The sequence below is a fragment of the Ochotona princeps genome, chromosome 5, assembly GCF_030435755.1.
Source record: "Ochotona princeps isolate mOchPri1 chromosome 5, mOchPri1.hap1, whole genome shotgun sequence".
In the NCBI taxonomy this organism is placed as follows: domain Eukaryota; kingdom Metazoa; phylum Chordata; class Mammalia; order Lagomorpha; family Ochotonidae; genus Ochotona; species Ochotona princeps.
In genome coordinates, this window is record NC_080836.1 from 107,845,839 (window position 1) to 107,870,406 (window position 24,568).

At 63.8% G+C, this 24,568-nt stretch overlaps 1 protein-coding gene across 1 annotated transcript; it reads left to right on the forward strand.

Moving 5' to 3' along the window:
• Positions 1-274: 274 nt before the first annotated feature.
• Positions 275-24,211, forward strand: CROCC2 (ciliary rootlet coiled-coil, rootletin family member 2). Its single transcript, XM_058664311.1, has 25 exons — positions 275-352; positions 6,731-6,881; positions 7,167-7,255; positions 7,735-7,841; positions 8,258-8,423; positions 8,745-8,827; positions 9,199-9,396; positions 9,906-10,002; positions 10,166-10,309; positions 10,468-10,616; positions 11,312-11,387; positions 11,540-11,866; positions 11,915-12,040; positions 13,760-13,932; positions 14,440-14,546; positions 14,884-15,050; positions 16,930-17,031; positions 17,426-17,431; positions 18,266-18,382; positions 21,443-21,621; positions 21,893-22,058; positions 22,536-22,577; positions 23,285-23,567; positions 23,656-23,795; positions 24,038-24,211. Exons 1-25 carry the CDS (start codon positions 275-277, stop codon positions 24,209-24,211), a joined length of 3,447 nt encoding a protein of 1,148 aa, XP_058520294.1.
• Positions 24,212-24,568: the final 357 nt, after the last annotated feature.

The window sequence follows — 24,568 nt, forward strand, 5'->3', positions numbered from 1 at the left end:
GCTCAGAGGAGCCACCGCAGTCCTGTGTCTGCCTGGCGCGGCTCCTCACCCTGGTCTTCACTTGACTCTCCAGAGACACAGCGTCCGTGGCTGCTATAGCAACAGGCCTGCGCTTGTTTCCAGGAAAACCAGCCTGAGTGTCTCGGCTGCCAAGCAACGCCCACAGCTCAGGTGACCACACGGACAGGCAGACAGACCAAGGGACGGGTGTCTGAGCTCTGCAGGACCAGAAACTCTATAGGTGCAGAGCTGGCCTGAGCTGCCTCTGGCCACCATGAGTTCCACCTCCAGCAAGCCTGGGAACTGGGACACCGCCTGGCGATCCCGGCTGGGGCTGGACGCAGTGATCCAGGTCAGCAGGGTGGCTGCCCTCCTTGTTCTTGGCCCACGGGGTACCCAGGGAAGGGCTCACGTGCTCAGCGTAACACAGGCATGAGCACGCACACATGTGCATGTGCAAGGGGGGTCCCGGGGGGCTTGACCTGCAACCCCCAGTCCTTCCTGGCTGTCAGACACTGGGGACAGGGCAGACCCTGCACAACCACGTCCTAGGCCCCACAGTTGCTTCCTCTTGGAGCAAGGATGACCTTGAGGGGCCCAGGTTCTGCTTGCTAGCCCTGGGGGTCTGTCCTGCTCCTAGCAACCCCTCCTCCAGAGCCCACCCAGCCAATGCTCAGGCAGCTCCCACTCCAAGCCTGGCACATTCTGGCCTAGCTCCCCCAGCACAGCCTGGTGGTGATGGCACTCCCCACCCCCTAGGGCTGTCGGGACTGGGGTGCTGACTCAGGTGCCTGGAACCCGTCCTGGCGAGGGACGTGGCCCCCAGCAATCTGCCCACGCTGGTGCCGGCCATCTCAATAACAGGCCACGTGTGCCCATGGATGCCCACGCGAGGGCAGGATGCGGCCATCAGGTGTGACCCAAGGCGGGCCCAGCGGTGCCTGGGGGGACATCACCTCGCCCCATTGCCCGGGATCTCCCTGCTACTTCTCAGAGTTCCCAGGAAGTGGGGTGAAGGGAGGGAACTCCATGTGGGCACACTTCTGCCCTGCACCCACCTGGGAAGCCAAGAACCCCGACGCCTAGAGCTGGATGGCAAGGTAGCAAGGTGCCCAGGGCGCTCCCGGCGCCACGGGAGGTCTGGGTGGGCAGCTCTGCCCATCTGCCTGACACCTGTCATTTAAGTGGTGCTGATTATATCTCACAGTGCCAGCCATGGGTGACAGCAAAGCCCAGATCAGGGTCTGGGCACCCCAGGGGAACCACAGGCCAGGGGTGTGGTGTGTGTGGCTCCAGCCGGGGCCCGGTCCCCTGGCCACCTCAGCCCCGCACAGTGTTGCAGCTGGGGGCAGGCTTGGAATCAGCTTCCGGGTCAGGGGAGAGCATGTGAAATGAGGGGCGGATCCGGGACGGAGAGCTCACACCGGTGGGGCCAGCATCTGTGGTGCAGGCCCCCTCTGGGAGGTTAGGGTGCTCAGCTTGTGGAATCTCGGACTTTCGTTTCCTGCAGTGGCTCATGGCCGTCTGTGGTCTCACGTGCTGGGGGCATGGTTCTAGCACATCCTACCCTGTTCCTCAGACACAGGCTCCACACGTCTCCTGCGTGGGGCAGTCACGCAGAGCATGTCCACAGGGGTCACCCTCTGAGGCTCACGGAGGTCGGGCGCATGGACAGTCTTGCTGTCCCATCTCAGGGGACACTGGAGCAGGCACGCCTACTGGCTCCTCATAGGAGGGCCTGATCTGCAGAAGGGGACTGCTGGGGCCCTGGTCACTTCAGTATGGCCCAACCCCATCATGGCAGGCAGGTGGGGAGTGGGTGGGCTGGGCCCCCTTCCCTCCTCTACCTTTAGCTCCATTTAACACAGCAGGACCCCCAGGTCCTGAGACACTGCACCCCTGACTGCCCACCCAGGTCAGGCCTGCAGAGCCGCCTGAAGTCTGCACAGCCATCTCCCTCCCTCCTGCGAGTCCTGCCTGCCCCACTGGTGCCTCTTAGTTACTCTCTGCAAAGCCACACATCTAACCCTCCAGGATCACTCGCCTAATGTCCCTCCATGACGGTTACCGAGGAGCAGCAGAGGGCCAAGGGCGGCTTTGCACGCTCTGGGACAGGCTGCGTTTTGTGCCAGTTGCTGCACATCCAAGCAGACACACCACGAAGCCTGAGTGGGGCCGTCAGGTAGTCCAGTGGGTTGAAGGGACAGAGCCCGGGAGAGTGGACTTTTAAGGGGACCAAGACCTGGGGGATTTAAGGCGGGGCCAGGGAAGCAGGTATTTGAGCTGACGCAGGGTCCAGGTTTCAGGGTCTTAGTCTCTCTTTAGGGAGCGTCCAGTGGCTTCCAGCTAGGTCTGCATTGTGGCACATGACAGGATTCCGCTCTGTGAGTGTGGCTGCACCCCTGTTTGAGCAGTCGGTGACAGGCCTCTGGGCGGTCCTGGATTGGAGCCGCTGCGCACTGTGCTGCCAAGGACGCAGGCTTCCAGGCAACTGTTCTATGCAGGTGTCCTTCCGCCTTCCTTTCTTTCCTTCCTTCTTTCTTTCTTGTTTAAAGATTTATTTTATAATCTTTTTTATTGGAAAGACAGATATACAGAGAGAAGGAGAAACAGAGAGAAAGCTCTTTCATCCACTGGTTCACTCCCCAAGTGGCCGCAATGGCTGGGGCCAAGAGGATATGAAGGGCCCAGGAGCTTCCTCCGGGTCTCCTACACAGGTGCAAGGTCCCAAGGCTTTGGGTTGTCCTCTCCTGCTTTCCTAGGCCACAAGGACCTGGGAGTTGGATGGGAAGTGGAGCAGCCAGGACATGAACCGGTGCCCATATGGGATCCAGGCGCAAGCAAAGTGAGGATTTAGCCACTAGGCTACCACACCTGGCCCTGCAGATTTCATTTCTTTAGGGTCAGTTCCCAGGAGCAGGAGGGCTGGTCAGGCAGCAGATCTTTCTCACACCGCCTACCATGCTTGCACTGGTCTCCTGCCCCACCAGGAGGCATGGACAAGCGGGGCCAGGGTCTCACCCCTGTGTGTCTGCGGATTGGGACCCTCACCAGTACTGCCTTTGGCTGGCGTGAAGGCGTTCTTGCGGGGTGTGGTGGAGCCTTCATTTCCCTGAAAGTTCGAGCTCTGGAGCATTCTCTGGTGTGTCTGCTGACCATTTGCACGGAACCCTTTGACAAACTCGTTGGTGGTCTCATTACTTTCTGAACTGGACAGTTTGCTTCCTCGCTGGTCTCTGGAGACAACTCCTCCATCAGCTGGCCAGTACTGGCCAGTACAACTGGCCAGTACTTCCTCCCGTGGTGTCGCCGCCTCGTCCCCTGCGGATGCTGCTGGGCAGCCTCCGGCTTGAGGCCGTCCATCTCGCTTTCGCTGCCTGGCCTCCGGGGTCTGTCCAGCAAGTGTTTGCGGACTCCTGAAGCTGGCAGGGTCCCTGAGGTCCTCTTCTAGTAACCCGACAGTGTGGGCATTGATTTGGCGCTCAGTCTCCCATGGGGTGACTTCTGTGTAAGGTGGAGTCCTTTTTCTCGGGTTCGGCCCACATAGGTCCCATCTCCAGGAACTGACTGCAGTTCATTGGTCAGAGGTTGGAAGTAGCTGTGTGGCTTAATGCTGGGCCCTGTCCCGTGTCCTCACAGCTGCCCTGCCCATGTCCACAGGTCCTCTCTGTTCCTTGTCCACACGGATGTTATACCCTGACCCTGACCATGGATGACTTATCTAGGCCCGTGTCCCCCCAACAATGCCCCTCTGCAGCCATCTGCACCCCTGCCCCTTCCGTCCTCAGCCCCTGGGCTCCATGACGACTGCCGGGCCCAGGCCTCCTCCCTGGCCAGGGTCACCCGCGTGGCCCCAGGGGCCTGCAGGCTCTGGCTGCTGCTGTCTTACCTGTGCCACCCCCTCCCTCAGGAAGCCCAAAATGGGCACGGGGACGAGGCATAAACAAGGGGGGCCAGGGCCTAGCCCCGTGCGCCTGGCCGTGAGTTAATTCACACTGTTGGCATGCTGCCGGGTGCTTGGGCACCTGAGGAGAGCTGGCGAGGCCTGTGCTGGGACTGGGAGCCCCTCAGCAGAGAGGGCACCTGGGGGACCAGGGCTGGCCCAGCCTGGGCCCTGTTCCTGGCAAAATCCCCCTTCGCTGCCCCCCAGGGATGCAGGGGACCCAGGATAAGAAGTCTGGGTGGGGGGGTCCCCGCAAAGCCCTCAAGTCCAACGCTGGCCAGGACACTGACGTGAAGGGCCGGCACAGCCCGGAGCAGGAGCCACAGAGGCCACCAACCCTTATGCATGGCCACACGGGGGCACTGTCGGTGCGTCCGCTGGCCCAACGGCCCTGCCTGGTTTGCAGGCCGTGCCTGGCCTGGCTCGCCTCCCCCCCCCCCCCCCACCCTCAGCTGGGCTCCACTGGACTCCGCCTGCACCCCAGTGTCCCCTGCTAAGATCCTCACCTCCCTCCACCCTGCCCTCCCCTGGTGCAATGGACGCTGCTCTCCCAGCTGGACTTCGTGTGGAGACCCGCTCTGCAGCCCATTTGGGGCTTCAACTGCCCCATAGCAGCCAGGGGGCTCCGTTCTCCAGCAGGTCCCAAAGATCCCGCCCCAGAATCCCCCTGGTGCCTCCTCACTAGGAGGAAGACCCCAGGCAAGGGCCCTGCAGGCAGTGGACATGAGTGACCTTGGTTCTGTGTCCCCCACCCTGCTCAACCCAGCAAGGGGAGACCCTGGCCAGGCCCCCAGGGCTGGGAGGGCAGTGCCACTGGGGTCAGCAGTCCAGGGGTGACCTTGTGAGGAGGCTGGGCCATCTGGTCAGTGGGATCCCTGGGTGGAGTTATGCCCTGGGCACCTCAAGTTGGGGAGAGAGTGTGGCCTGTAGGGAGGCCAGAACCAGGCCTGGGGTCCCTCTGTCCCTTCCGCCTGGGTGGGCCCTCGGCTTGGAGTTGGGGTCAGCAAGGTGAGCGTTGCCCACACCCTTCACACAGAGAGAGCTGCAGCAAGGACTCTGGCTGCTGACCCCCATGTAGGGTCATGGTTGTTTGGGCTGGGACTGTCCCCTGCATGGTTACCTGACTTGGACTGTCCCCTACCCAATCAGCCGTAGCCTCACTCAGGGCCTTATGTTCCCAGGGTCCCCTGTGGTTGGACTGCCAACATTGGCGTGGAGGGGCTGTGATTAGCTGTGGGTCTGGGGTGTTCTGGAGAGGCGTCTGGCTCTGGCGTCCCCTGCGGGCTGCTTCTCCAGGCAGCCCTCCAGTCATCTGGTTGCAGTCCCAGGTGCCGAGACCAGGCTGGGGCACAGGAGGCAGGACCCTGAGGAGGGTCGCAGTTTGGTCAGAAATCTGAGAGCGCTTAGGCGGGGACAGCAGGGGTGGGCAGCAGCTGGCTGCAACCCAGAGAGACCAGACCCGGGGCTGCTCAGCCAGGAGGGCCCATGGCCTGCTGGTCTCAGGCCCTGGTGGAACTCCTCCTCCCCACCCGCCCCACCTCACCGCCCACTGCCTCCTCCCTCCCCTCCCCCTCTCCGTGGGAGTGGCAGGGCGGGTGTCCCCCCTCCAGGAAGTGCTCCCCCTCCCCCACTGGCTGCAGCCAAACTCGGCCCAACCCCCCCCAACCCTGTGGGCCGCCCCAGCTGGAGCCCATTACACCCAGCGCCTTGGGGACAGCAGTAAGGAGTGACCCCCTGCACGGCTGGCCACGGCCTTCCCACTGCCTTCCCGTTAGCCAATGCCCTGGGGAGCAAGGCAAGGGCTGGCGGCAGGGCTGTCCTTCCCAACCGGAACCGAGCCAGGGGCCTGGGGCGCTCATATCACCCCAACCCGTCCTCAACCCCCCACACATACTATGCTAAGCAAGAAGCCAGGAGCAGGGGGACTCTTCCCCAGGGCTGCAGGGTGGGCTGCTGTGGGAAGCTGGCAGAGCCTGGGTCTTGAGGTGACCCTGGCAATGCCCTACCAGGCCAGCCCTGAGTGTTCAGGCAGGGCATCCAGACCCAGAGAGGAGGCAAGTGGCCACTGGACAACTGGGACACGTTCTGTAGTCACAGGCTTGGGCTAAGAGGGGTCTAGGGATGCAGTGCCCGTGGGCGGACGCAGCTGCCGAGCTCCAGCACCAGGCACCCCTTGAATTCTCACTCCCTGTGAGGGGAGGGTGCCTGGCCTGGAAGTCCTCTGCCACTTTGCCCACTTGGCAGGAAAGTTCCTCCCCCAGGCCTGCACCCTGCCGTGCCCCTCCTCTCCTCTGAGGACCCTGGGGTCACCTGCCCACCTCTGAGCCTGCAGCCTGTGCCCTGTCAGAAGCAAATCCCTGAGCAGTGCCCACCCCCTCATGGGTGCCCTGCCCCCCCGGGCACAGCCTCCGTGCCTGGGTTTCCGTGCAGCCAGGTGGGCAGCCATGGCCCACACAGATCCTGTTCACCACCACTTCAGCTCCTGTCCCCAACCCCATCGCGCTGGAGGGCAGGCTTCCTCAGGGCACCTGAGGGCCTGACTCCCAGCATTCCCAGGGGAACAGAGAATGGGGATGGGGAGAAGGGGGAGGATGAGGGGGGCCTGGCGGGAGGGGACCAACAAGTCATCTCAGCCCTGCTCATCACAGCACAGGTGGGGAAACCTAGGCACGACTACACTCTCCCTCCCATGGCGACTGCCTTGGGGTCACCATGGCCACCACAGACCTGGGAACTGCTGGGCTCTGTGGAGCCGTGTCTGAGGCAGCTGTGTCTGGGCTATTTCAGAGGCTGCAGGACACCATCCTGAGTCCCACAGCCAGCAGGGGGGACCGTATGCTGACCATACGTGGGGACGGGCAGCAGGCCTTGCCCATCCCCTTGCCTGCCCGCATCCGCCAGATTGTGACCGGCAGCCTGGGCCGAGAGCTTCCTGCAGGTGACTGGGGTGAAGGGGAGGCAGGGAGCAGGGGAGCCACCAACAGTGCGTGAAGCCCCTTCCAGCACTCAGGCCGCACTTGCCCAGCCTCGGGGCTTGAGCCCATCTGACCGTCTGCATCCCCCAGAAACAGCTCACTCTCAGTACCCACCCTAACCCCAAGTGCACACAGTGCCCCAGTGCCCCAGACCCAGCTCACACCTTGGTGCCCACGCTGACCCCTAGTGCACCCTAGACCCAGCTCAACCCCACAGGTGCCCCAGCTGGTCCATGCTCCCTCTGCAGGTGAGCTGGCACGGCTAGAGGAGCTGCTGGCCCAGGCAGGCGCCAAGCAGTCAGAGCTGGCCGGCAGGTACCGCGTGACCAATGAGCAGGTGGGTATATGCCGTGGGCACCACCAGGCTCTGCCTTTCCACCCACCCAGGGGTGATGGGGTATCAGCTGTGACACTTGCCTGCCTCAAGTGTCCACTCACTGTCCCAGCACCCCACCAGGCCTGCCTGCCCACTACCCTGGGCCCTTCCTGACCCCCAACCCTGGGCATGGCTCAGCTTGTCCCCCATCACCCCATTGGCGGGTGTGGTCCACACCCTGCAGAGACAAAGGGCCTGGGGCCGCACCAGCTACTTTGGCTTCCAGAGCCAGATGGAGGGCCCTGCCCTGCCCTGACCAGGGAGGGCCCTGGGACAGCCACCTGGGGAAGCCCTGCCTCCTGTGGGACCCGCCCAACCCACACTGTGACCCAGGGCTGCTTACCAGGCCCAGGAGCCTCATGTGCAGGAGGGCTTCAGGCTGCAGACACCCCTGCCCTGTGAGGAGGGGCCAGGCAGGACCAGGTGGCTCCCTTGCCCAGCTGCAGGCTCGGCTGGGGACCACTGAGGGACAGCGACGCAGGGCAGAACTAGGCCACAGCCTGGACCTGGAGGAGGCCCTGGGTCGCCTGGAGGCGGCAGAGCAGAGGTGAGCTCGGCCATGACCCCGCCGACAGTGGCTCCCGCTAGCGCAGCCGCTAATGCTCCTTCCAGAGCCTGTTGGGAGCTGGGAGAGGGCTGGGCTGGGACACACTCTCCATAGCCTTTAGCTATACCCTCCATGCTCCACTACAAGGCCCCTTATCTGGGTGGTGGCTAAAGGCGCCTGCCCATGGGGAGTGCCCACTCTCGTGGGCTGAATGCTACAGCACCCAGGGCCTGAAAAGGAGCTGAGCTGGGCTGCCTGGCTGGGGTCGTTGCTGGGGGCCGCCTTCCCCCAGGTGCTGGGGAAGGGAGTCTGGGGTAGTGGGGGGGGTGAGGGAGTGGGATGGCCCCTCCCCCCACCAGCCAGGACACCCCGCAGCGCTCTGAGGAGTTCTCCACACCTGGCCCCTGTCCTGCCAGGAGCACTGGCCTCTCCCAGGTCAACAGCCTCCTCCGAGCACAGCTGGAGCAGCTGAGGGTGGCCAACGAGGCGCTTGCCAGGGAGCTGGCCGGGATGACGGGCCTCACGCTCCGCCTGCGGGGCCAGCTGGAGCTGAGGCAGCAGAGGCCCGGGGCCTGGACACAGGTGCTGCCCTCCCATGTCCACAGGAAGCAGGGTCAGCAGAGGGCTGCCTCAGGCCACCCCTGTGGCACAGACACCTGAACCAGAGACCCCAGTTGCAGCCCCTAATCCCTGAGCCCAGCAGGACATGAAAGTGGGAGGCAACCGGCCTGCAGTGTGGGATGAAGACAGAGCGGATGGACACATGGCCCGCGGTGTGGGGTGGACACAGGGCTTGCAGTGTGCAATGGACACAAGGCCCAGGGAGTGGGGTGACACAGGACCCGTGGAATGGGGTGGACTCAGGGCCTGAGACTGGGGTGGACACAGGCCTCTTGTTTTCAGCACCCGCGGCACATCCATCTCCTATGGAGACAGACCTCAGCACTCCGGGCACAGCTGGGTGAGCTGCGAGCGGCCACAGAAAGGTCAGTGCCAGCGCCCAGGGGCCAGGGGGCAGGAACGCAGCAGGCCACGAGGCTGAGGAACAAGAAGGGCTAGGCAGGCGTGACAGGACCCCACCTGCTCAGAGCCTCTGAGATTGCCTGGTGCTGCCATCTGCCTCTTCTGGGCACATCACCAGGCCCTCGAGGCATCAGACTGAGGCCCTGGCCCTGGCCTCAGCCCCTCCCTGGCATGCTATGATACTCAGAGGCCCCAGAGGGACAGCTGTCAGACCCTGTGTTCAGGAAGCCCAGCCTCCTCTGGAGCTCAACGTCTCCTGTGCCAGGCTCAGGTCATCCCCCAGAACCGCAGGTCGAGGTGGTCAACACCACCCGGTGCTGCCCTTGCCTCCCAGGGGCCTGGCGGAGCTGCAGGCCGAGGTGCTCAGCACTGCCCAGCGTCTGCACGGAGCCTGCAGGAACCTGGACTCCAACCTGCGGCGGGCAGCCAGCAGCGTGACGGGTGCCCTGGAGCAGCGTCTGCGAGCCCAAGTGGCCGAGGCACTGCAGCTACAAGCCCAGTGGGATGCCGAGAAGGTGGCGCTGCAGGCCAGGTGGGCGCCAGGAGTGGGGGAGGGGCCCAGGAGCCTCGTCTGCACAATGTGGGGGCTACTCCCAGCCTGTGCGGCCACTGCCCGTCAGAGGTCGCTCTCCATGCATGACCACTGACACATGTATGCTTGACCAGTGTCCCTCAGTGGCTATTGACCCACCTGGGGCCTGCATACACCCAAAGCCAGCAGCCAGGTCTCCTGAGCCAGCACTGGGCAGCTGGGATGCCAGTACTCACCAGGGAGGTAGAGAGGCCTGTCCCCAGAGCCCCCCAGCACCCCCTGGGGCTGAGTGGCCTCTGGTGAGTGTGGAAGGTTCTGGACTCAGAGGACTCGGTGGGAGGGGTGCTCCTCCCTGGGAGACCCTGGGCTACAAACACCCTCCCACCTGCAGGGGGCAGCTGCATGTCCCTCAGCCCACCCAAGGGCAGGCGGTGCTGGTAGCAGGGACCAGAGCGGGGCTGGAAGGGGTTTGCTCCCCAGATGGCGGGAGCTCCCCCTCTGGCCCCCAGGCTCTCCGAGCAGATGCTGCTGGTGGAGAAGCTGATGAAACCAGCGGACGAGAGCAGTGGGGCCCGGGCTTCCGGCCACGTGGACATCCCGGCCATGGTGGGTCGGCTGGGAGGGTTAGGGTTAGGAGTTTGGGGGTGGGGGTGCCATGCTGGGCTCAGAGAGCTCCTAGCGGCTGGCCCAGGCCGGGAGAGAAGGCCTTGGCAGGTGCCAGGCAACATTACGCAGTACATCCCTGTGCCCTCCTGTTCACTCCCCAAAGGTGGCACAAGCGGACACCAGATGCCCAGAGGCCGAGGATGTGCAGAACCAGCAGGGGGCCCTGCCAGGGGCCACTGCTCCCCACCAGAGGCTGTCCCCAACACAGGCCCAGGACCCTACGCTGCAGGCTGTGGAGGGAGAGCAGGTGAGCAGCATGGCCGCTGGGGACTCCAGAGGCAGTGGAGGCCGACCCCCAGGCCAGGGGCACAACATCCCCAGGTGCCCAGCCCAAGTTCCCCCTAAGGGTGTTTGGGGTCTGGCAGCCTCTCTGGGCTCACGCTGACACGCCCACCCTGACCCCAGCAGGAGCTGAGCCTGCAGCTGAAGGACCCGCAGGCAGAGGTGGCCAGGCCCCAGCGACAGCTTAGTGAGAACCAGCGAGAGCGCCGGGACCTCCTGGGCCAGCACAGCCAGGCATGCGCTGAGCCCCCAGACCCGCAGCAAGCACAAAGGCATGGCCAGGAGTTTCCCCCACACCCCACCCCCTGCTGAACCCCAGGAGGGTGCTGGGTGCCAGGTGGGGAGGCGGAGTACCCGCACATCTTTCTGCCATCCCACCTGTACTGAAGGCACCGCCTGCCCCCCTCTGCACCTGCCTTCCAGCCTCACCCTCACCCTGCCCCCTTGGGGAGAAGGTGAACGGGGGGGGGGGAGGCAGGAGCTGGGATGGGGAGGGACTAAGCTTTAGGGGTCCCCACTGTGGGCAGCACAGGGGCCAGGTGGGGCCCTGGCAGCAGGAGGAGGGGACTAAGCTTTGGGGGGTCCCCACTGAGGGCAGTGCAGCGGGCATCCCCTCCCGGGGCCTCAGTGCCTCTTGCATGGGCATCTACCTCCCTAGCTTTGTCACGGGGTCCAGGTGAACCTGGACGAGGGGCAGCATCACCGTTACGAGCCAGATACCCTCACCCCCTCCAGCCCACAGCTCTCTGCATGTGGGCCACCTTGCACACACACACACACACACACAGGCACATGCACTGCATGCATGTCCACACTCCACACACAGACACGCAAGCATGGACACACGTGCACACAAGCATGCACTCAGGCGAGTCCTCTGCAGCCTACGGTCGGGGCCTATGCGCCGTGAGGGGACCCCGGAGCCCAGGGGGCCAGCCCAGCCCACTGCCCCCCCCACCGTGCTCAGTCAGGGGCGCCCGGAACAGCTGCAGAGAGTTGGCCCGGAGAACGAACATCTCGGCCTGCGGGACGCACTGGGCAGGGTATGTGCAAACCAAGGCCTAGGCTGCAGAGGCAAAGCCCCACACCCGGGGCTCCAGGCTGGATGCACTCCAGGCCACGCCTGCTTCTCTCCCGGGCTCCAGCTACCCAGAAGCTCCAGGGTGGGCCCCGCCCTGTGCCCCACCCAGGCCAGGAGCAGAGGCGGTGGGATCTCCACCTCCCCACCCCAGGACACCCCTCATCCTGGCCTATGACCCCCCCTTCCCTGGCCCTCATCCTGCCCTGGGCTTCCTGCTCTCTGCCCCAGGCTGGGGCCAACAACATGGACCTGGAGCTGCTTGTCCAGCGGCTGAGGTCTGAGGGGGCGGAGCAAAGGAACTCCCTGGCCCAGATGGCTGCCCTGTTGGATGAGCTGGCCCATGACAAAGCTGCCCTCAGCCACCTGGTCCTGCAGGTGAGCTGTGGGTCTGAGCCCCCGTGCTGTGTGGGGGAGCCCGACCTGCACCAGGACAGCAGGACAGTGGCCTAGAGCCTGGAGATGACACTGACCCCCTCCGCCTGCTGGCAGCTGCAGCAGGAGCAGGCCGGGGCCCAGGAGCAGCTGGCAGTGGTGGAGTGGCGGCTGCAGCGGGAGCAGCAGCAGCGGAAGGCACTGCAGCAGACCTGCACACACCTGGAGGAGCAGGTGGCCCAGGTGAGGCTGGGGGTGGCAGGCAGTACAGGGTTGATGGGGCTGGGGTCCCACACCTGGGCCAGCCTGCCCTCATCCACAGCCCCTCCCCTGGAAGTGTAGATACTTGGTGCTCCGGCCAGCAGAGCCAGTAACGTGGACAGGGAGAGTGCACCGACAGGAGGCCAGTGATGGTGGAAGTCTCTGCGAAGTCTCTGCCAGTCTCTATTGCTCCTTCACCTCTCCTCATATACTCTTCCCCCGCCCCTCCCCACGTCCTAATTTTAGCCAGGAAATTGGATACAGATGAGTCCCATTAGTCTAGGTGTTTTTAGCTACAAGCCCAGCTGCTGTGCCTGCCCATCCCAAGGAACGCTAATCACTTTCTAGGCCCACAACACTTGGGAAGCACCACAGGGACCCCGGCCCGCCTGCCTCGGCGGCTCAAGCAGGGACCATTAGGACGGTGTGAGTCCTCAGGACTTCTGGTGCTTTCCCAGGCCATGAGCAGGAAGGTGGATGGGAAACAGAGCAGCTGGGATTCAAACCAGCGCCTGTGTGGGATGTTGCTACCACAGGCGGTGGGGTGCCAGCCGCGAGCTTGGTCTGCTTCCTCTGCTTCTTGGAGTGCGATTGACAGTGAGTTAGCGTCCACCCTGAGAGCGGTGACTGCCATGTGCCGCTGTGGCCACTGCTGAGGCCAAGCCCCGCTGCTCCCAGGCTCCGCTCCCAGCGCCCTCCTTCCCCAGGCATGACTGAGCTCTGCGTTGTTTCTGGCCGGGGCTGAAACGGGAATACCCACTGAGACTGAATGAGACCCAGGCCGGCCCTGGGATGGCCGGGTCCGTTCCCACTGACTCAGCATCGGGGACCCTCCTTTCTTAGCTCTCTAAGCACTGCCCACACCCCAAGTCCTGAGTGCGTGCGCTGGGACCCTTAGGTCCACTGCACCGCTCAGTGGCCTCTGCTGGCCCACTTGGGGGCGTCATCTGATTGAAGCCACACGGTTGTACGCCAAGATCTACCTTGCATTTCTGTTTCCTCATGGAACGCTGGCAGTCGCACATGTGACAGCCCCTGTCTGTTGCATCCCCCCCCCAGTGACAGAGCCCAGCCCCCCGTCAGCTGTGTCCCCTCTGCCCTGGAGCGCACCCATTTCTTCACTCATGCACATATAATATTAGCTCCGCCTTCTCAAAGCTGTCAGCTGTTTTAAATTCTGAGGAAGGGTCCCTGCTCTCGCCCATGCTCTGGTGTGGGAGCCACATGGGGGTCCTGCTGGGCTCCACTCCCCTCAGAGGCCCTCAGTGATTGGGGGGAGCGGTGACATGATGCAGCCGGGGACCCGGGGACCCCCCTCTGTGTGGCCTTAGGGTGCGTTCAGCTCCTTCTCCTGTGGCACATATGTTGGCTGGGGTCCTTGCCGAGGGTGGCAGCACTGCGGAGCCCCAGGTGGCATCCCAGGTCCTCAGAGTGACCGCAAGATCAGAGGCACTGAGGGGCGGGAATGCCCTGGCGTGGCTTTGTGCCCCATGTCCCTGTTCAGCCCAAGCCCTCTGTGCTCACCACAACCACCTCTGGGCCCCCCAAACCCCAGAAACCCTCCCCCTGGATGCTGGAGTCCAGCAGAGGTGGACCTGCAGGCGGGGTGTGGGTTCTTCCAATCATGCCCTCTCATGGCAGGGGCATGTGTGCCTCTGGGTTCCACTCACTCTGCCTGCCATCCCCTGCTCCTGCTCCCAGGTCACTTCCAGGGAGCAGGTCCTGCAGCAGCAGCTGGGGCGGAGCCTACAGGCCCAGGAGGCCCAGCTGGACACCCTGCGGAGGGCAGTGCAGGACAAGGCCTCCCTGGCCAAAGAGCAGGCGGCCCTGGCGCAGCTGGGCCAGCTGGCATCCGTGGAGGCTGCAGATCTCAGGTGCGGCATTCATCGGTGTGGGGGTGGGGGTGGTCATTGCCAGGGCTTTGGGGGCTGGGGCGTGCCCAGGATGGAGGGAAGCACCCAGCAAGGCTGCAACTATTTGTAGAGATGTCCCCGCAGAACTGCAGACTCAGGGGAGCAGGGACACGGAAACCTCCTGGGGCTTCCCCCAACCTTCATGGGGTACAGGGTCTCCGAAGACCAGGCAGGGCCCCTCCTGACCACACCTGCTGCCCAGCACACAGGGTGGCCTGTCCTGCAGACCCCCGGTCCTAGCCTTGTTGGAGCTCTGCCTGGAGTGCTGGCCGCCGCTCCTACCCACATGCTCCCAGGAGCAACAACACTCGGCCTCAAGTGGCCACCAGTGTACATCTGTCCCACACAGAGTATGCCAGGGCACACTGGGAGTGCCCGTGTCCCAGCATGGAGGAGAGGATTCACCGGAACTAGACAGAACTGTCACCGGCTGGTTGCCCACAGTGGTCTCATCCGTGTTTCTCACAGGAACCAGAGGGAGGCACTGCAGAGCCGGCTCCTGGAGGCTGAACAGCAGGCGGCCCAGCTGGCAGAGGAGGCCCAGAGCGCCCGGCAGGACCAGCAGAGCCTGCAAGGTGCCCTTGGCAGCCCCTCAGCCCAAGGTGCAACTTAGTCCCCGGGGTGCAAAGGCACCTCACCCCATCTCCCAGGGCTCTGTGCAGACTCGGTGCACCACCACACCCCAAAGGGCTGGAGATCTGGGAAAACAGAGGGGGGCAGACCCTGCTGTGGCCCCAAAGTGGAGGGAGACCTTACCCCTTGCTGCTTCTACCTGTGCTGCTAACAGGTAGAGCTGGAGGACTGGCAGAGTGGTGAGTCACTGTGTGTGTTGATTCACAGTACGCTGTGTGCTGACTGACTGTGTGTGCTGACTGACTGTGTGCTGTGTGCTGACTCACCCATTCTTCCTAGTGGAGTTGGAGCAGTTGAGAAGTGACTGGGAAGTCCAGGAGGTGGCACTGAAGTGGGAATTGGAGCGAATGAGGCAGCAGGTTGACCAGCGAGAGCGTGACAGACAGCTGGACCTGCAGCGCCAAGCCTGGGTCGACAGCAAAGAGCTGGAAGAGCTGAGGAGGCAGGTCAGCCACGCTGTGACACCTGGGGACAGGTCAGCCGGGCTGTGACACCTGGGGACAGGTCAGCCGGGCTGTGACACACCTGGGGACAGGTCAGCCACGCTGTGACACCTGGGGACAGGTCAGCCACGCTGTGACACCTGGGATCCCCTTGTAGTCTCACTTCCTCTCTCTGGAATGAAAGGGCCAGCAGGTGGCTGTACCCTCAGGCCCTGTGATGACCCGGCACTACAGAATTGCTATAGGGGTACTCTTGGGCACTACACCTCTGTGACATCCTGGCCTGTCCCTGCTGTGCCCAGTCTGTGTGTGGCCAAGGAGGAGCTGGCAGCTCAGAGGACATCTCTGCAGGAGTGACACGGGGGCAGAGTTTCACCAATCTTGCCCTGTCTCACCCCGCCAGACCCTACTTCACCCAGCCTTGCCCAAATTGTCCTTAGCCGGGCTGCCTTGCCCTGACTCTCCCTGCCTGATCTCATCTGACCCAGATTCAACCCAGTTCATATCACCTCACCCAGCTGCACTTCACCTTGCCCAGTTAACCTTGCCCTGCCTCACCCCACCTCAACCCCATGGCTCAGCCTCACTCCACCCTGCCCAGCCTCACCCCACCTCACTCAGTCTCCCCCTATCTCACCCAGCCTTAGCCCACCTCACTCAACCTCATACTACCTCACACAGCTGCGCCCCACTTCACCCCACATGGTCCAGTCTTGCCCCACCTCACCCTCATCACCCAGCCTCGCCCCACTTCGCCCCACCTCTCCCAGACTTACCCCGCCTCTACCAGCCTCACCCCATCTCGCCCAGCCTCACCCCATCTCGCCCAGCCTCGCCCCACCTCACCCAGCCTCATCCCACCTCACCCAGCCTCACCCGCCTCACCCATCTCACCCAGCCTCACCCCACTTCGCCCCACCTCACCCCACTTCATCCCACCTCACCCAGATTTGCCCAGCCTCACCATACCTCACCCAGCCCTGCCCAGCCTCACCCAGCCTTACCCTTCTCGCCCAGCCTCACCCCACCTCTCCCAGCCTCACCCCACCTCGCCCAGCCTCGCCCCACCTCACCCAGCCTTGCCCAGCTTCACCCCCTTCATCCCACCTTACCTAGCCTCACCCCACCTCGTTCAGCCTTGCCCCACCTCTCCCAGCAGCACTGCTATGGCCGTGGCTGCCCCAGGCAGCCGCAGCCCTGGAGGGTCCACTCTGTATAGGCACCTCTCCAGTTCTCACCCACCACTACCAGTCCACTCATCGCTCATCTGTCCATCCCTATCACTAACACAAATGCCACCCATTCATCCAAGCACACGGCCTCTGCCCACATGCTTGGGCTGGAAGCCCTCATCTCTGGGCTGTGTGTCACCATGGTCAGTGGTCCCAAGGGGAGGCAAAGCAGGTGTCATGAGTGGGAAGCAGAAGGGCCATGAGCAGGAGTGACCAGGGACTTGCCCCAGTCCCCACCTACCCTACTAGCAACCCTGACTCCAGACAGTGCTGGTGGGGAGTGAAGGAGATGGGCGGAGTCTTGCTGGGGTGCTAAAGGGGCCTTGCTTGGCCAAGGTAGCCTGTGGACAGTCTGCACCCACCGGTCCCTGTCCCCCCACCCACCCCAGCCCAACAGGTGGCAGCACAGAGAATACCAGGGTCAGGTCTGGGTTCCTTCCCTTCCCACAACTTCACCAGGAGATTGACCATCCACCCTGTTAACCCCACATGGTCAGGGAGCCCTCGACTGCCCAGTGCAGGGTGGGAGGCAGCCCAGGGATGGGCCAGTCCAGCACAGACACAGGCAGACATGGAAGGGCAGCCCTGGGGGGTAGGCCTGACCCTGTCCCTGAGCCAGCAGCTCTCTCACAAGTTCCCTCACCCTCCAGGATATCCAGGCCCTATCCCTGAGGGAGGCCGAGAGGAGCCTGCTAAGCGAGAAGCTGTCCAGAGCCACCCGGGAGCTGGAGCAGGCGCGGCACGAGGCCCAGGTGAGCGCTGCTGCTGGCTACCTCGGCGCTGCCCACCTCCCTGACTGGTTCCCACCTGCGCGGGCCTTGGACCCCCAGCTGTCTCCAGGGGACACAGGCCAGCTGTGAGCACAGGAGCGGGCCCCACCCGCTTGGGACCCACAGTGGAATATGGCGCCTGGGGATGCTGCACTGACTGAGCAGAGGCAGGGAAAGGCCGCCCCCCAAGGGCCCCACTACACAGCCATGGGCAGCTACAGGCTGCTGGCCAGCTCGCTGGGGACCCCTCAGTGGAGGCATGTGTGGGGCAGCTGGGTGGGGCGTTGGTGGGAACCCTCTGAGCAGACAGAGGGTGGGATTGGGCAGCCTGCAGGCCCTGGGGGCCAGAACCCCTCCCCCTGCCTGTGGGCCGCAGGCTCAGGTGAGACTGCACCATACTCCTGCCTGGCCTTCCCGGGCCTCGTTGTCCACCCTGAGCCCATCAGCCTGGCCCTCTGCTGCTCGCTGGCTCCTGCTCAGCCAGGAACACTCCACAGGGTTGGGCCAGTGATTGCGTCCGGGAACAGGCATAGCTGTGGCTGGGCCAGGGCCATGGGGGGCCGGCGTGCTTGCCTGAAGGCCAGGCCACCCCTAGGACCTAGTGTTGCAATCAGGGTTATGGTCCTAGCTAGGGGCACCCCCCAGAGCCTTCCCCAGAGGCCCTTCACCCCCCACCCCCGCTGCCCTGGGCCAGGACCCTGGGGTAGGGGTGTGGCCCACCCAGCTGCTGCCTTGGCCTTGGGGACTCTCAGCCCTACGCTTTCAGACCTGCCAGCCAGCTGGTCTCTTTGGTGCTACTGGGCTCACAAGTAGACTTGAAACCCATGAGGGACAGGCACAGGGCTGTGGGCACCAAAGCAAGCCCCTGGTGGGCGGGTGACAGAGATTCCTGCTCCCTCCCAGTGTCAGAGAGAGCAGCCAGGGCACAGTGCAGACAGGAGAGAGTCAAAGCCCCTGTGTCTGATGGGGCCCCGTCTGTGCCCCCCCCACAGTCCTTGGCCACTGGGAGCCCCTCCTGTGCCCCACAGTGACCCTGTGCCCCAAGGGTCAGGGTCAGGCGCCACGCACCTGGGCTGGGCTGTCTTCATCCACTTTGAGTCCATGGGGGCCTCTGAAGGGTCGGTGCAGAGCAGGGAGGGTTCTCTGGGCATGGAGGATGCGATTGTGGGAGAGACCAAGGCCTAGCCTCGTACACACCAGCTTGCTGCTCCCCCAGACAGCTGCCAGGAGCACCATCGAGGAGCTGAGGGCCCTACGGACACAGCTTAGCAACACCATCTCCAACCAGCACCTGCGGGAGTTGGCTGAAGAGCGAGGTCGCCTGGGCAGAGAGGTGAGGGCCAGAGGGAGGCCTTGCCATGGCCCGCTGCCACTGGCTGGGACCAGGAGACACTGAGCCCACATCAGGGCTTTGCTTGTGGCAAGTTCACACTGCCAGAGAGGGACTCAACATGATGGAGGAGGGGGCCTGCTGGGTGCTAGGCAGGGCTGGGCAGGATCCCAACACAGCCTCTTGCCGAGGAGGAACACTCAGACAGTGCCCAGCTGGGTCCATCCAGAGCAGCTCCTCAGGGGCCTGAAGGGCCTTTCCAGCCCGTGACAGGCGCCCTCTGGGGCATCAGCTGGGCCTCTCTGAGGCTTCCCGAGATGGGCTGGGAGCTACCCTCACCTGGGAGGTGCATCCACTGGGAGCTGCCTATGTGAGAGGTGCAGACTCCACAGCCTGGGATTCTGGGGTGCTGGGTCAAGCCTGGGACACCCCCAAGCAGGGCCCAAGCCTGGGTGTCTCCGGGAAGCGGTCAGCAGGGTCCAGGTGGGCTGTGGGGATGCAGCGGCCTCGCCATCTCAGGCTTGGGCCAAGTTTAGCAGGCCAGCATCTGGGCTGGCTAGCGCACAGCAGGCTGTAGCGCAACAGGGCTGGGCCCCAGAGCCCTAGGGGCCTCCAAGTGTGTGACTGAACTGACGGCTGTTTCCCTTGGCCCCAGGAGAAAGGCCGCTTTTTACCAGATGGCAGATCCACACAGGGCAGTGGGGCAGCGGGCAGCGCGGGGCGGAGGATACAGCTGTGCTGGGCACAAGAAAGCAAGCTCAGGTCTCCTGAGATTTTGGGGTTCTTGGAAGTGGCACCCCAGGAGGATAAAGAGGCCAGGAAGGAGCAGGGAGGACTGGAGGCCACAGAGATGGAGGCAGGGCTGGGGCAGCAGAGCCCTCCTGGCGCCAGGCGGCCAGCGTCGCCATGGAAACTGCAGGCACTTCTCAGCCTTTAAACTGCAAGAACTTCCAAGCATGAGTGTCTGACATCCACACATCTGCACACATGCACACAACATGCACATGCCAACCCTACAAGCACATCACACATGCTTGTCAGTGTGCACTCCACACGCTCACATGCACTCGCTGTGCACTCCACACGCTCACATGCACTCGGTGTGCACTCCACACGCTCACATGCACTCGGTGTGCACACCACACGCTCACATGCACTCGGTGTGCACTCCACACGCTCACATGCACTCGGTGTGCACTCCACACGCTCACATGCACTCGGTGTGCACTCCACACGCTCACATGCACTCGGTGTGCACTCCACACGCTCACATGCACTCGGTGTGCACTCCACACGCTCACGTGCACTCGCTGTGCACTCCACACGCTCACGTGCACTCGCTGTGCACTCCACACGCTCACGTGCACTCAGTGTGCACTCCACACGCTCACATGCACTCGGTGTGCACTCTACACGCTCACATGCACTCGGTGTGCACTCCACACGCTCACATGCACTCGGTGTGCACTCCACACGCTCACGTGCACTCGCTGTGCACTCCACACGCTCACATGCACTCGGTGTGCACTCCACACGCTCACGTGCACTCGCTGTGCACTCCACACGCTCACATGCACTCAGTGTGCACTCCACACGCTCACGTGCACTCGCTGTGCACTCCACACGCTCACATGCACTCAGTGTGCACTCCACACGCTCACGTGCACTCGCTGTGCACACCACACGCTCACATGCACTCAGTGTGCACTCCACACGCTCACATGCACTCGGTGTGCACTCCACACGCTCACATGTACACTAACGTATATCATGCATTCACTCATGTGTGCATACAACTCATGCATGCACACATGCGCACACACAGGACTCTTACATGTGACACACAGAGACACACAGTATGTGCACACATGGCTGACACACACGTGCTCACACATTGCCCCGACAGACACACACATCACATGCACAAAGGCCAGCCCTGCAGCAATCCTCCTTGTTGTCCCGGCCTGCTGCCATGCAGAGTCCTGGGGCTGCCTCCCAGGCTGTTACACAATAGTTGGTGAAGAAATGATTCTCACAGTGGTGTCTGGTGACTTGGCTGTGAGATTCCTGGAGCAGGCGGGGCTAATCATGCTCCTAGGGAGCCCCCCTTCTAACCCCCACCATCCTGTTGACAGACGGGCCTTCCCCTGGCCTTGACCTTCCGGCAGGATTTCTGCTGAGCTCAACGGAAAACATTCCCATATGTGGGGGGTGGGGAAGCCCTTCCCAAAAACAGAGCAACAGTAACAGCGGGTGGACCCTGGAACCAGGCCGGCCTGGGGCCTGGACAGCATCCCGGGCACATAGCCAGCTCCAAGGGGTTTTCTTTGGCCGGCCCTGGCCTAACACTGCTGCACCCCCATGCCCCACCTCGGCACACCACATGCCCCCTTCCCCGCCCTCATCTCAGCACACTCCTGTATCCCCCAGCATACCTCCGCTCTCTCTACCCTCTCAACCCCTGCACTCCCTCCCTCCCCCTCCATCTCAGCATGCCTCGTGCCCCCTCCCCCACCATGCCTGCTCTCCCAGTGTCCCCCAGCACACCCCTCCCACTGCCTTGCCTCACCCCCAGGGACCCAGCAGGGCCAGTACAGGCCAGGGAAGCAACAGAGGAGGCCAGGGCCCAGCCCTCAAGCCCCCCAGGGCCTGGCCATCAGCCCCGCTGTGGGTTTCAGGAGCCCAAGTGCTGGGAAGCGCCCGTGACCCAGGACAGGAACTGCTGATGGCATCCAGGAGCCCCACCTGGGACTCAGGGCTCCTGTAACAGGGTTCCCCCAATTGCTTCCCTGCGGGTAAGGGTGACTGAGCTCCTGGGGGTGCCCACAGCTGTTTCCCAGCCAAATGACGGTGGCTGGGGAGCCATGCACTGCTCCAGGGGTCAGTGCAGGGACAGCTGGAAGAGCAGTAGGCAGTGGCTGCTGGCTGGGAGTGGGGACAGACCAGGCCATGTCCCGTGGTGGTCAGGGTGGAGACTGACTGGGACCTGAGCCTGGCCCTCTGTTGCTGGGGGCCTGTGGACCACCCTGGGGGCCTCTTCCCCTACACTACGCCATCCTGCAGGCCGAGGTACTGAGGGCACAGCTGCGTGCAGCCCAGGAAGGGCTCCTGCGGAGCCGTGAGGAGAGTCGAGAGGAACTACGCCGGGCGCTGGACGCCGGGGCCTGCGAGAGGGACGTGCTGCGGCGCTCCAACGCTGAGCTGAGGGCCACCCTGCACCGGCTCACGCGCGAGCGGGCCAGGTACCAGCATCAAGGCCATGTGGGAGCCCCTAGGGAAGGCCAGGAGAATGCACCAGGCAGCTGGAAGACGGGCCTCACAGGTCCCTCAAGAGGGCAGGGAGTGTGGGGACGGAGGGAGGCCGAGGCCAGCAGTGGCCACTGTAGACACTGCAGGGGCTGGATTTGAACAGTGGGAGGACCAGGCAGGGGGAGGTGGGGCAGCCCACAGCTGTGTGATCTCCCTGGGCGGCGCTTGCCCTGGACTGTCCGGTCACAGCCCTGGTACCCTCAGCTTCAAGCGCTCTGAAGAGGAGAAGGAGCAGAGGCTGCTGGTCCTGAAGGAGGCTCGGGCGGCAGCACAGAGGGAGGCAGAGTGGCTGCGGGCACGGCTGCAGAGGCCAAACAGGGCCCAGGTGGACACTCCCCTCAGGCGGGAGCTCAAGAAACTACACAGACAGGTGAGGGGGGCACCCACCCTGACCTCCAGGGGCCACCCAGGGCCCTGAGAGTGAGGCTGATGCTGCCCCCAGGTCTTGAGCTGTGCACAGCACCCATGGTCAGGAGGCCACTACGAGCGAGCGAGGCTGCCAGGGAGGTGTGGGGCCCTTGCCTGGGGCAGGTGCGTCTGGCCGCTGCAGCCCAGGCCTCAGCACACCTGTGTCCCAGGGCTTCCCACACACCTTGTAGTTTTCTGAGACAAGTGGCAATCCCCCCGGGTGCCACAGTCCCCTCCTGCCCTCATCCTACCTCCATGCCAAGCTTATGTGTCCATAGGGCAGCCAGGGGACCATCCCTGCCCGGGCAGGGCACATGGGGGAGTGTCCCAGGGGCATCCAGGAGCCAGGCACACCCTTAGCAACCCCGGGAGTGAGCAGGCCGGAGCTGAGGAGGCTGCCAGGGTGCCACCTCACCGCAGCACTTCCAACACCCTCCAGGTGAGGACGTTGGAGGCCGAGAGCCAGAGGAAGAGCTGGCAGGTGAGATGGCTGTGGGTCCGAGGTGTACAGGAGGCACGCAGGTGCTGGAGCTGTGGGTATGGTGCCACAGGCCACTGCCAGGGTGCCTGGGGTTGGGGGAGGGGTGCTGGGCTGAGGGCCACGGTGACCTCAAGAGGCAGGCCCTGACTGGGCCTGGAGTCCCAGGGTTCAAAGTTCAGGAGGGGGCTCCCACCATGTCTGCATATATGTCCCCACACCCCTTGCTCACAGCTGGGTGCAGCTGGGGGTGCCTTGGACCCTGCACAAGTGACAGTCCCCCAGGCCTGGCCATGATCGCCTCTAGGGTCCCTAGTTCAGTCCCACCACCACTATGTCCAGAGGCCCCAGACCTAATCGCCCACTATCTCTGGGGCCTCTGTGGGGTCCTGGCACTCATACCCCGGGCAGAAGAGGTAAGGCCCAACCCTGAGCATGCAGCCCCTCACTCCCAAGTCCCAGAGCTGGGCAAAGCTGTAGCAGCTGGCAGGATGGAGCTGGCCTGAGCTGGCCCCCGGCAGGCCAGCCTTCTCAGGTCTGCCATGGGATGTGTACCACCCCCCGCCCACCCTCATGCAGCTCAAAGTGGCCTCCTCAGTCAAACACGGGCAGGAGGCAGAGCCCAGGGGAGGCCCAGAGGCTGTGCTTGGGACTATGGGGACCTGGTCAGGCTGTAGTCTCCTGTGAGCCACCACCTCACCCCTGTGCAGGTCCTAGGGCTGCAGCACAGGCTGGCAGAGGTGGAGGCCACAGGGCAGGCCCGGGTGCGGCAACTGGAACAGCAACTGCACCGCAGCCTGGGGACAGAGTTGCCCAGTGCCATGTGGCAGCTGCAGCCAGGCAGCAGTGTGGCCAAGGGCCTCCGGGCTGGCCCAGATGGGGCCGGCCACAGGGTCCACAGTGTGGAAAAGGCGTTGGCCTGGGCCTTGGAGACCCAGCAAACACGGCAGTGCTCCACACGACATGGCAACCATTCGGCCAAGCCCACAAGAGGTCAGTGCCCTATGCATGGGGGCCCTGCAGGCAGAGGTGGCACAGGGGAGGAGAGAGGCCCCATCCAGGTCCTGCCTGCCTCCTGCAGATGCTGACAGTTCCCAGGCTAGCCCAGGATCTCAGGGTGGCAGCTCCCACTTACCCACGCCTGGCCTTGAGGTTGCAACCTTTGGGCAGGACCTCCTGGAGGACGCGATGAAGGAGCTCCAGGATGTCCAGCAAGAGCCGGTGAGCAGGGCCAGGGGAGGGCACACTGCTGTCCATCCACCCTGGGCCAGGGTCAATGCCAGCGACCCCTCAGAGCCCTGGTATACAGCCCACCTGCCAGCACCTCCCTCCATGCCTGGCCTGCACACTGGATCCCGCGGTCAGTTCAGAGCCCACCTGCTCGGCCTGGAGTCACCCTGTGGCCACCAGAGGCCCTGAGTCTCAGCCTACATTGCCCTGATGACTTCAGGCCTTCTGCCCAGGCTGACACTCCTGGCCAGCTGACCAGCCTAACTGGTCAGCTCAGGCAGGTGCAGAGCGACTGCACCCGAGCCCAACACCTCCTGGGTCAGCTTCAGGGGGAACTGGCTGCGGTCCAGGAGGGTGAGCCCTGCACTGGTACCAACACTCGTGGGGCCCCACCCCAGGACCTTTGAGCTGGGAATGCAGGAGCCTCTCCCCACCCCACTACCACCGTTAAGTGAAGTCGCTGGGGCTTCACAGGGCAAGGGCATGGGGGTTACCCCCAGCTGCATGTGCCCACAGCCCAGTGTCAGAAAGAAGGCAGCGGGCAGGAGTGACAAGGGATCGGCCAAGGGACAAAACACCCAGTCTGAGGTCTTCAGACCTTGAGGGGCCCAAGCCCCCATCGCACAGATGAATAAACTGACATTGGCTCTCAGCTACCCTCGTGGAACCCACATGGGGCAGAAGGGGTCAGTGAGGACCTGGTCACCTCCAAGGAGTGCCTGGAGCCTCTCAGGATCTGGAGGACAGCCTGTGCAGCTGGCAGG

Excerpts from the sequence above, each read along its gene's own strand:
- CROCC2 (XM_058664311.1), top strand. The coding sequence starts at position 275 with ATGAGTTCCACCTCCAGCAAGCCTGGGAACTGGGACACCGCCTGGCGA. Across the intron at positions 11,867-11,914 it reads TGCACCAGGACAGCAGGACA|CTGCAGCAGGAGCAGGCCGG; the intron begins GTGGCCTAGAGC and ends GCCTGCTGGCAG. Across the intron at positions 12,041-13,759 it reads TGGAGGAGCAGGTGGCCCAG|GTCACTTCCAGGGAGCAGGT; the intron begins GTGAGGCTGGGG and ends TCCTGCTCCCAG.